The sequence below is a fragment of the Podarcis liolepis genome, assembly GCF_965112155.1.
Source record: "Podarcis liolepis genome assembly, chromosome: 12".
NCBI classification, from domain to species: domain Eukaryota; kingdom Metazoa; phylum Chordata; class Lepidosauria; order Squamata; family Lacertidae; genus Podarcis; species Podarcis liolepis.
The window spans coordinates 10,901,796-10,915,671 of NC_139563.1; the positions used below are offsets into that span (position 1 = coordinate 10,901,796).

At 43.2% G+C, this 13,876-nt stretch overlaps 1 protein-coding gene across 6 annotated transcripts in view; it reads right to left on the reverse strand.

Moving 5' to 3' along the window:
• Positions 1-3,571: 3,571 nt before the first annotated feature.
• Positions 3,572-13,876, reverse strand: part of XYLB (xylulokinase) — a 115,397-nt gene continuing 105,092 nt past the window's right edge. For 5 of the 6 annotated variants that reach the window (XM_083466986.1, XM_083466982.1, XM_083466984.1 and 2 more), the window contains one exon: positions 3,572-4,165. In XM_083466986.1, coding sequence (XP_083323112.1) covers positions 4,067-4,165 — 99 coding nt within the window. In that variant the 3' untranslated portion in view covers positions 3,572-4,066. Of the gene's footprint in view, positions 4,166-4,744; positions 4,821-13,876 lie in introns of all 6 variants that reach the window. The other variant, XM_083466988.1, reaches the window with a different exon arrangement.

A 13,876-nucleotide genomic window follows, 5' to 3' on the forward strand; every position in this document is an offset into this window, starting at 1 on the left:
ATAAGACTAGCCAGGTTGATGGGAGTTGCAGTCCAACAGTTCTCAGGTGGTGACAGGCTCCCCACTCATGGACCAGAAAGAACTGAAGCACAAAACCACAGCAATATTAAAGCCCAAATGCCTGGGAGAATAATAATGGCATCAAAAAGATGACCCTGCTGGTACCCTGGCAACAGCACTCCACAAATCGGGGGCTTGCTTTGAAAAAGCCTGCTCTAGATTTAAGTATAGCGCAGGTGCAGCAAGCAAGAGCCATCAAGATATTATAGGCTATAATTCCAATTAGTCCCAGCCAGCATATTCAATGGTCAGGGATGCACAACATTGGCTACCTCTGGGTCAGAGGAATCGAACATCGCCTTAGGTTGTCAGTTGCTTAGGTGGAAAGGCAATTGCATAATGCTTATACAGAAAAGAATAGTGCAATGGTACAGGCAACGATCCTTATAGTGAGATGTCACAATTGTCCCCCAAAGCAGCCTGAATTTCGGATTGCACAGATGAAGTATACAAGAATACATGTTGCTCCTCCACATGCTCATACACCAGCCTTTCTCAACCTGTGGGTCCCCAGATGTTGTTGGACTACAACTCCCATCACCCCTAGCTAGCAAGGCCAGAGCTCAGGGATGATGGGGGTTGTAGTCCAACAACATCTGGGGACCCACAGGTTGAGAACCACTGTCATACATGGAATTTGCAGCAAAGAGGCATAGCCTTTTGAGCCACAGAAGCACAGCTACCTTCTTGAAGGAATCTCACCTGGCCAAGCTGCAGAATGGGGGCTTGCGGGCACAATCTGGGTGTCTAGAAGAGTCCCAACTAAATCAAGGAGCAAAGCATGATTGACGTAATGCCGTGCAGACAGAGATCAAAGGGAGTGGGGGTGAAATGCATGCCACCCTCAACGGATGCCCATCGTAAACTGCAGGCATCCTGTGCTATATACAGGCTTAGTAGGGTGCCACCTGGCCAGTGAAAAATATACTGTACCCGGATTATGACCAGATGCTTTTTGACAACCTATGCTTATTTCTCCTGTCCACTGCTGGCCTCGAGCCTAACCCTCAAGAGTAATGGCTTGCAGTGGCGTTGCTTTTAAGCACCTCCTATATTCGCCACACACATCCCCACATAAGCACACACCAAAAATAGTTAAACTGAAGAGGATTCAGCAGAGATCAAATTAGGTGTTGTTGGATCAATGGTGTCTTTTAAAGCACGAACACTGGGGTCGGTAGCTTCAGTTTGTCAGCACTTTGAAAGCAAATCCCTTCAGAAAGCGCCAACTGGTTTGTTTCCATTTCCATGATAAAAGGGCTTTAGGCAGCAAAGAAAATAATTTTTCATTGTGTCAAGCTTATTGGAGAATCAATAAACGTTTTGCAGATGGATTAGAGGTAGGTCCCAGGGACCATCGTGATGTTAAAGGGAACGGCTGCAGCTGTAGGCTGTCTAAGTCAACGCTTTGTATTCAAGATCCAGAAAACTAGGAGAAAGGAGAGGCGAAGCGTGCGACTGAAAGGATGTTAGCAGGCAGAAAACGTATTCAAGAACCGCCACGTGAGTTGAAAGCTTTTTCAGAGATCCAAAGGAGAGTCTAGTTCCACGAATCCCACCTCCACATGATACTCCAGATACACTTATGTTTTTGTCCAAATTCTCAGAGAGTGGAAGTTTCACATTTTCATAGCAAGGTTGAGAAAAGACTAGGCAGAGGTATAGGAGGGGTGCTGCCAGATGGAGTAGTAGACAATTCCAGGCTAGAAATATCTCTGGTTTGACTCTTAATAGAAAGAAGCTCCTAATAGGTTAGTAAATGACCCACAGCTCAGTGACAGAGTACATGCATTGCATGCGTAAGTTCCAGAGTTAATTCCTAGCATTGCCAATTAAAAGGAACGCCAGTGACGAGGCTGGAAGAATCCTGTCTCAGACCCAAGAGCCAAGATCTTGTTGGATTACAATTACTATCATCTCTCCCAATGCATTATATTAGGGGAAATTGCTTGCAAAAATATGTACGTTAGCGGGGAAATTGCGTAAAAATATGTGCATATTAGAAGTATGCACAAAAACGCTGGAAAATATTCATGAGAATTAAAAAATATATTCCAAACCTTTAAAAAACAAAACATTTATTCGAAAGTTACATTTTCAATCAATATATCCCCTCCACAGATACCTCTGTGATGATGGTGGTATGAAAATATCCTGTTCTTCTTCCATAAAAGAGAAAAAGGGTGACCAGATCATGTCAAAGGTAAAGGTACTGATGCGAAAATGTGACAAGCTAGACTTAAGGTTGGAAAAAACTGGGAGAAACCTGAATTGATATCCCTAGTTAGCTTAGGGCTGTCACATGTCTGAATTTTCCTGGTTTAGGGCAACCCTAAGTTAGCAGGCCATATGAATTGGACATCAGGAACTGCCCTGTGCCTCATAAAAAAGGTAAAAGTACCCCTGCCCGTACGGTCCAGTCGTGTCCGACAATAATAATAATAATAATAATTTATTATTTATACCCCGCCCATCTGGCTGGGCTTCCCCAGCCACTCTGGGCGGCTTTCAAAAGAATATTAAAATACTATAATACATCAAACATTAAAAGCTTCCCGAAAAGCTTCCTTCTCTAGGGTTGTGCGCCCATCTCACTTAAGAGGCCGCGGGGATTCAAACCGCCGACCATGCGATCGGCAAGCCCTAGGCACTGAGGTTTTACCCATAGCGCCACCCGTGTCCCCTGTGCCTCATAGCCCAACACTAATTACCTGCCTCTTCACATAAGGTTGGTTTGTTTGCTTGCTTGTTTCTTTAGGGGATGGAAGATGCCTCACCTGGGTTTTGTGATGATTTCTAAATATTAAAGCACGCACACACATAAACCTCACTTTCATTTTCTTTTTTTAAGTATTCACAAAGAATGATGAGAAAACCTAGATGCTATGTAAGTCAAAGAGGGGGAAGTTTGTTCATTCCTAGCACTGGGTTAGATGAACTGATCATTTGGCTGAGTTTAATGTTGCCTTGCCTGATACGGATCTCTTGCAGTAACCCCGAACTCACCCTACCCCAAAATTGTAAGGCGATACATTTGAAAAAACGTTGCATAAGAAATGTCTGAAGGATCATTCCTCACTGAAGCATCATATATAAGTTTATGATAGGAAGGCAGAAACCTCTACCATAAAAGCTGTGCAACTATTGCAGTTTATTAGCTTTCCAATGAAACAAGCAAAGCTAGAGGTGTTCTTCCTTGAAAGGAAAGAGAAAGGCCATTTAGCATCCGTCTTTAGGAGAGGGGCAGAGTTGGCTCTTAAGTTTTTGTGGGGCAAGCTCATGCCTCACCTCTCTACATTCCTTTGAAGCAGAGACGTCTCAGCTGGGAAACACATGCCAGAGGGGGAATGGTGGAGTGGCCTTTAATCCAGAATATCCTCTTTCTCCAGAAATAAGCATCCCTTCTCCATTCCTGAGCTGGCCTCTAACCTTGGCCCAGCTCCCAAGACTCATGTTCTGGTTCCTGCTGTGAATTCTGCATCAGAAATAACAAAATGCTGCACACGGAACAAATGGTGCAAATCAAATTTATTGTTTGCATTTATTTTGCACATGCAATTCAAATTTTCAAAGAGTTTAAGTCATTTCTCCTTTTTTATTTGTGTTGGAAAAGGGGATATAGAAAGGAAAGACTACATGAAGCTGTGCAGGACTTTACAACCCAGCATCGTAACCCGGGAAACATCTACCCAGCTCCAAGCTGGTTATTGAGGCTAGAGCTACAATACAGGGTTACTTTTGCCCACAGAACTGAATTCTTTGAAAAGGACGTGTGAATACAAAAATCTTCAGTGATCTCTTACAAAAATTAAATCAGATTTCCAGGTTCTTTTGGGGTAAAAACATGGTAACTAACTGGTAGAGTAAGCCATCAGCTTTCATTTAGCACTGCCCAAATGTTTGTCTGAAGCTACAAATTTTTTAAAAAGTGCAGGTATTCTCAGAGTCCCGGACTTTCAAGGTGAAGCAGCTGGCTTGCTTTTGCTTTTCCTGTTTAAAGAAGGTTTTAGATTGATGTTTTTGGTTCTCTCATATGATGTTCCTTTGGCCTATTCAGTACCTGCTGTTCAAGTTCCTTATATCGTTTAAGCAAAGGCTGGTAAACCTAAAACAAAAGAGAAAGATTACATTTTAAAGGGGACCATTAAAAATATTTTAGTCTTTTAGCCTCATAACCAAAGAAATCAATCTAGTACAAAAGTCCAGGGCTGTTTATGTGCAACTACTATTCTCTGAGTGACCTGTGCGTTCACACATCGAGGCTCTGTGGTAAACAGTAGTGAAACTGAGGAAAACAGTGGCAATGAGAGATTAAATTCTAGGCCTTACTGGCAAATTTAATACGAGCAAATGACCAGGTCCGGATGACATCCACATGAGACTTTCTTAAGCAACTCAAATGCGAAATTGATGAGCTTCTAACAAAAATGTGTAACTTGACAGCCGCCATACCTGAGGACTGGAAAGTGGCTAATACAACATCAATTTTTAGAAGGGGATCCAGGAAATTACAGGCCAATTAGTTTAAAAATCTTTTCAAAGGAAAACTGCTAGAAAGCATGGTTAAAGAAAAAGAAAATTGCCAAGCATGTCGAAGGAGTAGTCTTGCAAGGGTTAAGTCTTCTCTACCTTCCCCACCAAAGACTCTCGAGTAAGCTTAGAAATCATGAGAAGGATTTCTTACCTGCCCCTTTACCATGAGGTCTCTGGGTGGGTTGTGGCTGGCAGCTGAGGAAGGGCAGAATGTCCTCCATCATCATCTTCAAACAGAAATTCAACAGTGAGAGAAATTTATGTTTTTGCCAGATGATGCTGGAGGACACACCTAACATGTGGGATAAATCAGAGCAGAGAGTCCCTAGGCTCCACTCTACTGCTGCAGAATCTTTTGCAGAACCATCCTAAGAGTCACTGTGTCACAGGAAGAAAACACACAGAGTTCGAATTGCTTTGTGGATGCTCAAAGGAGCTGCTTCACATCTGTCCAGGACTGAAGCAGTGCCTCTCATTAGCTGCAAAGTCCCCAAGGCGGCCGGTTGCTCAGGGCCTCCGAGTCAATGATACACACAGGAAATGGAAACTAAAACAATAAATAGAGAGCTCCTCCAAAGGAGAGCCCAAAAAATAAAATATGAGATTTTTAAAACTCCAAAACCCAGTGTAGCTAATATTGCAGGTCTCTTCTCACATCTAGCATATGCCATTTTTATTCCTGAGAACATAAAGGGCTGGATTGGGGAGGGGTGAGGACAACACTACTGCCTGTGAACAGTGGGAGGGGAAAACGAGTTTATCTCTGGATAAACAAAGGGTTTCTCCTAAGCACCACTTTATATGAATGAAACCCACATCACAAGGTCTGAAAACCCTCCTTTCTAATGTTGTCACAAGTAGTAAAACAATCCAGTAAGTTGGCAGCTTCAGGGAACAGGCTCTTAAACTGGTGTTTAAGAAGGTAAACCGACGACGAGAAGGGCTTGGAGGCTTCTCCTCCTCTTAATAAGCCAATATAGAAAGAAGCATCTTCTTGTCCTTGATTCTATTAAAAAAAACAGGCTCAGAAGCCTCCAGAGGGAATATATGTCAAAGAAAGGAATAAAGAACATTTATCTAGTATTTAAAGCATACACTTCATTTAATATCGAACTGCCAAGTTCCAGACAGGGGGGAAAAACCCAGAGAATAGCACCTGAGCTTTTATCTGCTACCATGTGCAGCCCTTAGTCAAGTTACACATATTGTACAGAAAAACTAAGGTCCACTGAAGGTGTGTATACCAGGAGTTCCTTAAGCCAATGAACTGAAAACCTTTATAAAAGAGAAGGAATTGTGCATTTTCGAAGGCTACAGCTGAAGCCTCGTGAAACTCGAATAAAAGACAAGTCCATCTTTCAGTTTCATCCACTAAGCTAACTCAGACCCCTTTTCTAGGGGAACCCTTAAAATTCCTCATGGACTCCTGAGGCGATTATTTTATTTATCTGTTTTAAAGTGTAGCTATTTAGGAGAGCAAACTGCCCTTTTAAGTGCTTCCACATATATGTATTACAAGGTCTTCTGGGTGAGTAGAGGGGACCTTTTGCAAACACATGAAAAAAGTCCTGAGGGAATTTGTATCTACTAATTTATTTGACTGTGTCCCTCTGGAAGAGCCAACGAACTTTTTTGTCCCTGCCCTTGGAAATGCTCCCCTGACCTTTCAGACCTCGGAGAGGAGAGTCAGCTTTCTAAAAGGAAACAATCTGATCCTCAAATTCCAGCACCTTCTGGGAAAAGAGGGGGGAAACTCCTCAACTAGAGGACTGCTCTCACGTATCTGCCCAGATTGCCTAATTTTGCTGTCTGTTCTGAGGAGAAAAGCGCCTCATTTCCCACAGAAACAAACCTGGAACTTATTATTATTATTCATTTCATTTCTAGACCATTGTATATTTTTTTCTGGGGGGGGGGGACTGACAGCAGTTTACAGCCTACGCTAAAACATCAAACAAAACAATCCAGAATCAAACATTCCCGATGAAAGTCAAATACAAAGTATATCTTTGCGGCGTAATTAACAGGGAACAAAAAAAACGTTATCTTAAAAGATTTCAAAACAGAACACGACGAAAAAGGTCAAGTACAGAATGCACATTTAAAACAGCATTTTAAGATTCCTCACCAAACATCTCACCCTTTATGTTTCTGAGGGGGGCGAGAACTGACACAGGTAGCCTTGAGATAGACAAGATCTGAGGAAATCTCCTTGAAGATCACCACAACCTGACGTATGCCTATCTGCAATGATAACATATCCATAGCTCCACTCCTTGACCTTAAACCCCTGGAATTTCAGGGCTGGGAAACATGGAGAAAAGATACACTTTGCAACCTGCAAAAACTTTTGCATCACAGTCCAAGGTAACACAATCTCCCAAAAAACTGATTAGCAACCTTTTTCTCCAGCTGACAACTTTGTGGGCAAAGCGACCTAACATCAGCCATCACAGCAGAAACACAGGAAACTAGAGACTGGTTTAAACTTATTTGGAAAAAGCCTACTGAGCCCTCCAAGCATTATTATTGAAATGAGAGCTCAGGCTGCAAAATCCGCCTGGCCTTTGCCAAGCAGGCAGAGAAAACTTCAGGTGTGAAAAGGCTGCCTTGAAAAACCGCAGATTTCAACGCTGAAAACTCGCAGCGGAAGCAGCCTAAGGTTTCTGCATAAGCCAGCGGATCAAGCACTGGGCTTCCCTTGTAATCTCAGTTCTGAAGGATATAAAATATACGATCCCTGTGACCCATGTGTTTGGGGTGCATAATAAAAGAATCAGCTGGGTGTCTGGATTCAAAATGTGGGCTTTAACAGTCTCTAGCAGGAGAGAGCCCCCAGTAGAAGAGTCACAAAGTCAAGGAGCACAGTGAAGCGTTAGGAATGCAGGCTGTTAAGCCTTTTGCCCCATTTAGTCTCCTTGCAAACAGTGTTCCTCTGTTTCTATTTACCCCTCTTGCAATGAACAGACCACACACTGTTAAGTACTTTTAAAATGCTTTACTTACTAAATCCAAGGGTCTGATTCACTGTCCCATACAGCAGCAAGAAGAACACAGGTAGATTACTCCTGGGTGCAAAATACACAATATAGTTTCCAACATGTGGTCTGAACCTGCAGCAAGTTCAGACACATCCATCCTGGGTGATTTCATGGCGAGAAGAGGGAAGGAACAGGAAGAGAAGGTTTTAAGTGATTTCTCATAAAAGAAGGGGGGCGTGACCCAGCTGAGTCTAGGAATCAAGCTCTATTGTCTTAACCCCTTCATGTACCAACTAGGACTCATGTTTGATTGCAAGTTTGCATGGGTAGCCTCCGTCTACCAAACTGTAATGTCTCAGCTGCAGGCCCTTTGCTATAAAATGGAGACTAACCGGCTGGGCTTTTGTAGGGACAGATGAGATGGATTGTAACGTATTCCATGCATTTAAAAAGGCTATAAAATGGCTCTTTAACAGCTACATTTTAATGATATACTCAGCCGGTTTCTATGGAGATTGTGGTGGTGGCCAGAAAAGGGTGCTTCACTTTAATATCATTCTAGTGTGCATCAGCCACTTACTTCAGGGATAAATCTTAAAATCACAAAAGGATTTCTTGCTAACCACATGACCAGGGCTGAGCACAAGCAATTGGGGAACGTTTGGTGAAAAAGTATGTCATGTCAAAAGTCAGAGTTTCTGAAGCACCTAGGCCTGGAGCGCCTTTCTCACCCACCTGGTCCTGCGATTTGTAAAACTGTTGTGGCCAGTATGAGGCACACTGTGGTTTTAAAAAAACGAACAACCCATTGCCCAGGTAGCCTGAATTCAACAGCAAGAAAAGCTGCAACCTGCGTAAATTATGCAAATAAAGTATATCCTCATAATTTCACACTGGTGGGGGTGGGCTTTGCTAGTTATGGGGAAGGGAGAGATGTCCATAGCCACTCTGTGTAGTTACATTAGAGGGCAGGCAAGAAAGAGATACTCCTCCATCAACTGGGTCAGGGATAGGGGAAACCTTTCATTAGCATGGCATTCCCTTCTGAGGAACCTGCCAAGGGTTGCAGGCCAGTAGAGGGTGGAGTCAGGGGCAAAAGTGAGTGGAGCAACAAATTTTAGCTTTGCACAATACCCTAGTTTATATTCTCATTGTTGCCTGGGTGCCCATCAGAGTGAGAACAGTGACTCCAAAGGACTTCAAAGAAACTCCGGCAGCACTGAGGATGAGCTGACATCAGTCATCAGGGGTTCACAAATTAGAGCTGCTTTGCTGAATATTACTGCTTTGCTCTTGTCTTCTCCCCATATGAGGGATGTTATCAGTGCTTTTTTCTGGGGGTACTCAGGGGAACGCAGTACCAGCACATTTTTTCAAGAGGAAAATCACCGGTTAAAAGTATGACACTTGCTGTAACAACTTCATGGGGAGTACGAAACCTCTTTTTTCTAGAAGGAAAGCATTGCCGACATCCATCTCAATTCTCCATTTGGGGCAAGAAAGGGGCAGTGTCAGAGTTCAAGGACACAGTCCCTGTTATCAATAATTAGCAATAGTCCTAAATTGAATAATCCCATTGAAATCTGGTTAAATAAGATTTGGAATGTGGCTCTATCTCACCACAGAAGGGTAATTATAGGCAGTTCAAGGATAGACACTTTTGGTGAGACTTGGCTTCCTTTCTTTGCCTTTGTAAATAGAGACAGAAGGTACTTTTATTCCACCCTTAACACAAGAATCTCTGTGGAGAGGCTACTTGAACTGATAATACATAAATAAACATAGTGCTTGTGTGCTATGTACTGCATATGGAACTTAATAAGAATGTACCACAAGTTGCTGTAGTTATATGCTGCTCTTATTGTTGTTTAGTTGTTTAGTCGTGTCCAACTCTTCGTGACCCCATGGACCAGAGCACGCCAGGCACTCCTGTCTTCCACTGCCTCCCGCAGTTTGGTCAAACTCATGCTGGTAGCTTTGAGAACACTCTCCAACCATCTCGTCCTCCGTCGTACCCTTCTCCTTGTGCCCTCAATCTTTCCCAACATCAGAGTCTTTTCCAGGGAGTCTTCCCTTCTCATGAGGTGGCCAAAGTATTGGAGCCTCAGCTTCAGGATCTGTCCTTCCAGTGAGCACTCAGGGCTGATTTCCTTCAGAATGGAGAGGTTTGATCCTCTTGCAGTCCATGGGACTCTCAAGAGTCTCCTCCAGCACCATAATTCAAAAGCATCAATTCTTCGGTGATCAGCCTTCTTTATGGTCCAGCTCTCACTTCCATACATCACTTCTGGGAAAACCATAGCTTTAATTATATGGACCTTTGTTGGCAAGGTGATGTCTCTGCTTTTTAAGATGCTGTTTTTTAAAGATGTTTAAGATGCTTTTTAAGAGGCTGCTCTTATATTTAAATGGAAAACAAGAAAAATGACTGGGGAGAAAGGACACATTCCAGTCAGGCAAAAACACGGGGGGGGGGAAGGACCAGTGAGTGGTGTGGCCTGGGGAGAATTTCAAGGGCTCCATTCACTCCTTGGGCCTGAAGTTCCCCACTCTTCATCTAGGCCAAGACCAAGTGCCACCTGGTTCATCCCTCTCCTAGCCTTGTCTCCACCAGTGCCCATTTCTCCACCTGGCTATTATGTGAGTTTCATGTGATTATGGAACAAATAGACATGATAGAAAAGGAATAAGGGATGAGGAGGGAAGAGAACAACCAACAGGTTTGTTGGTTGTCCTCTTCCCTCCTCATCACTCTTTCCTTTCCTTTCATGTCTATTTGTTTCGAAGCCATTATGGCAAGAACCTATCCAGTCTAGTTTCTGTACAGCGCTAATGAGCATCTTGGTGTAACTAAACATGCACACCCAAGCAAGGTGGTGGGTATATTTCCTGTCCTCAAGGATAGAGAAAAGTTTAGAGGTAGACTCATGTGGAACTTGAGCCTCAGAGGATTGAGGGTGCTTGGCAAAAAAAGGGGGGGAGGAGGTAAGGGTTACAAACCTCTGGCCTGAACCAGGAATTACTGCTGCATCCTCATAGCACATCAGCAGCATCTTGTTTTCCTTGAATATATATGTTGGAGCAAGCAAACTACCGAACAAGCACTTATGGCTGTATTAGGGGCATCAATATGTCAGGCAAAAATAGCTCTTTTATTTACTGAAATATCTATAGTCAAGCCTCACTAATTCTCACTTTGATTATCTGCAACCCTGATAAAGCCTGCTTGCTTTGTGCCAACTGAGATTTAATAGCAGGGCCCTGTATTGGCTGAAAGCGGCTGTGCTACTGAGATAGCAAGCGCCGTATTCCTTTCCCAGCGTGAAGAATATTATTATTGTTTTTACAAATTAAAAGAGAGAGGGAAAAGAAACCATACTACCTTTATATACAGGCGTGTTCCAGAGCATAGTGGTGAACACATTGCTCTAAATTAAAAGTGTCAAAAGAAACGAACGGCTACATTTAAGGCTACAGTGCTTTTGACTGTTTTATTGGACTTGAATGCTTAACTTGCTAATTTGCAAAATTCCAGCATCTGCTGCAATGGGTCTCCCAGCCATTAGCATGAATAACTGATGTTTGGCTGTTGTTTTATACCCATGTGAACGTGGAGGGAAAATTAAACCGATCCTTCTTTCTTTGTTTCTATTAATTTTCTGTGAAATTCACCTCCTTGGGCCTCTCTGTTACTGTAAATATGGGATATAAAATAAAGAAACTTTTGCAACCCATCTTGGACTCTTAAAATGCGGCACACAGTCTGAAGAAGAGGCTGTGTAATTTGAAAGCTGGCTTTCCTCCTCCTGGAATCGTTCCCATTAAACAATCAAGGCTGGTTAGGGTTGCCAGAATTGCCGCAGCATGATCTGAAGAAATCTTGGTTGATTAATTTCATGGGTTTTTAACCAATTGACTCCTTATCAATTAAATCTGCATATAAGCTCATGTGGATGAAAGAAATGGCATACTTTGTGTCTACATGAAATCCGCACTTGTTGCAGAGGCACCATCTGAGAAAAGGTATCCCCTCTCATGTGTTGAGAGAAGAAAGAATGCCTCTTTCAAGATGGCGCCAGCTATTGTCATGGCTCCAGCCTTGAGCTCAGATGAGGAGGAGCCAGTCAAGTCTGGGGCTGCTGTAGAACCAGGTGAAGAACTGAGCCAGGCTCCTGAGCCTCACAGATGCTGCCCTCAATACTGACTCATCTGCCCACTGGTACCAGCAGTGTACAAGGCAGGAGCCACAGAAAGGCAAAGATGTGCTCATCTTCATGTTGGGAATCTGACATGAGATACCCACACAGAGGAGGAGGCCCCAGTTCTAGTCACCACATAGGGTTCAAAATAGTTTACCGCCTTAGAAGATTAGGCTTCAGTAATAGTTCCTGATGTTGATCTGTGCATACAGCTTGTAAAGGTAAAGGACCCCTGGACGGTTAAGTCCAGTCAAAGGTGACTATGGGGTATGGGGCTCATCTCGCTTCAGACCAAGGGAGCCAGTGTCCACAGACAGCTTTCCAGGTCATATGGCCAGCATGACTAAACCACTTCTGACAGAACAGAACACTGTGATGGAAACCAGAGTGCACAGAAACACCATTTACCTTCCCGCCACAGAGGTACCTGTTTATCTACTTGCACTGGCATGCTTCCGAATGGCTATGTTAGCAGGAGCTGGGACAGAGCAACGGGACCTCACCCCATCGCAGGGATTTGAACTACTGACCACCTGATCGGCAAGCCCAAGAGGCTCAGTAATTTAGACCACAGCGCTACCTGCATCCTTATACAGCTTGTAGGATTTTTCAGATACAGATATATCCAAACACTGAGTATCTCTGTTGCTCCGTTTTCAAGACGTAACACAGACTTCGACTCCGTTCTCAAGATTCACTGACTGACTACTGAGCTGACATGCCTTAATCACTTATATAGTCAGCCCTAGGCCGTTACCATAGCAACTGGCTCGGCTGACCTTGCACCTGTGGCTTATCTCATCCATGGGACGATTGGTGCCCATGAAGGAAATTAACCCTTTGCTCCATGTCCAGTTCCTCCAGCACTTCAGACCAGTGAACAGGCCCTTTAAGAGCCACAACCTTCAGGCCCAAGGAGGCTCTGGAGCCTGGGAAGGATGGGCTGGGGGAAGAGACTCCTAAGCCTCAATTCTTCGCCAGCCCCATTGGAGCAAATTGCTCACTTGGAGCTCTCCGTGGTGCTGCAGCCATTGGTCTACTTTAACTCTTTGGGTACCTGATACAGACAGCCACCTGCAGTTTGCAGCAAGAGGGGAAATTCTTGCAGGTCTCGCTAAGGAACACAATGTGTTCTCAAAAAATTGTTCACATAACAAGTCAATCATTTCCAATGATTTCTATGGAGAAATTTCTAATGCGTTCCTGACCATGTAATTTTGACAGGGGGAAACCCAGGAAAACCCTCTGAAATCTTGCAAAAGGCAAACAAGGTAGGAAATAAAGCTCTCCACTAATGGTTCCTCATCATCTTGGGAAAAAGTGACAAGTGGAGTGCCACAGGGTTCTGTCCTCAGCCCGTTGTTGTTCAACGTCTTTATAAAAGACTTGGATGAAGAAATTGAGGGGACGCTCCTTCCTTAGAGGTTTATAAGTAGAGGTTAGATGGCCATTTCACATGTAGGATTTAGTTGAGATTCCTGCACCACAGGGGGTTGAACTAGATTACCCTCAGGATCCCTTCCAACTCTACAATTCTATGATTCTATCCCCCCCCCATTGTTTTTGACAAAATGGCTGCCGTGGACCAACAAAACACAAAGAAGTAAGGCTTGTTTAAGACTGCTTATTTGTTTACAATACTACACACAGGTCTGGCTGTTGGATATCTGAATCTGCAGTGTGCATAGCAAGGCTTGGGTACTAATCTCTTGTGTTTTGATAACTGACTTTTCAAACAGCAAGTGTTTGGATAGTGGGATCTGAATGTAAGTACAATAATTATACTTATTATACTTTACCTTACCTTACTGTTTTATCTTTTTTGTAAATGGCTTTGAGGTTGTTGTTTTTTTACAATCAAGCGATGCATAAATTTTATGAAATAATAAATAAAATTAAGTGGATTATATACAATGTTGTATACCAATTATTTCTTTTTAAGACTCTTGCATGGTTAATTGGAGTTGCTCTTTCAATCAATCAAAATGCTTTTAATCCAATTAATCTAACCACTCAATCACTCAACGAGATGTTATACCCTAGTTTCCAAGTTTCAACTCACAGAGCCCACTTGTACCTTGACCAGTATCTGTGTGGTGAGAG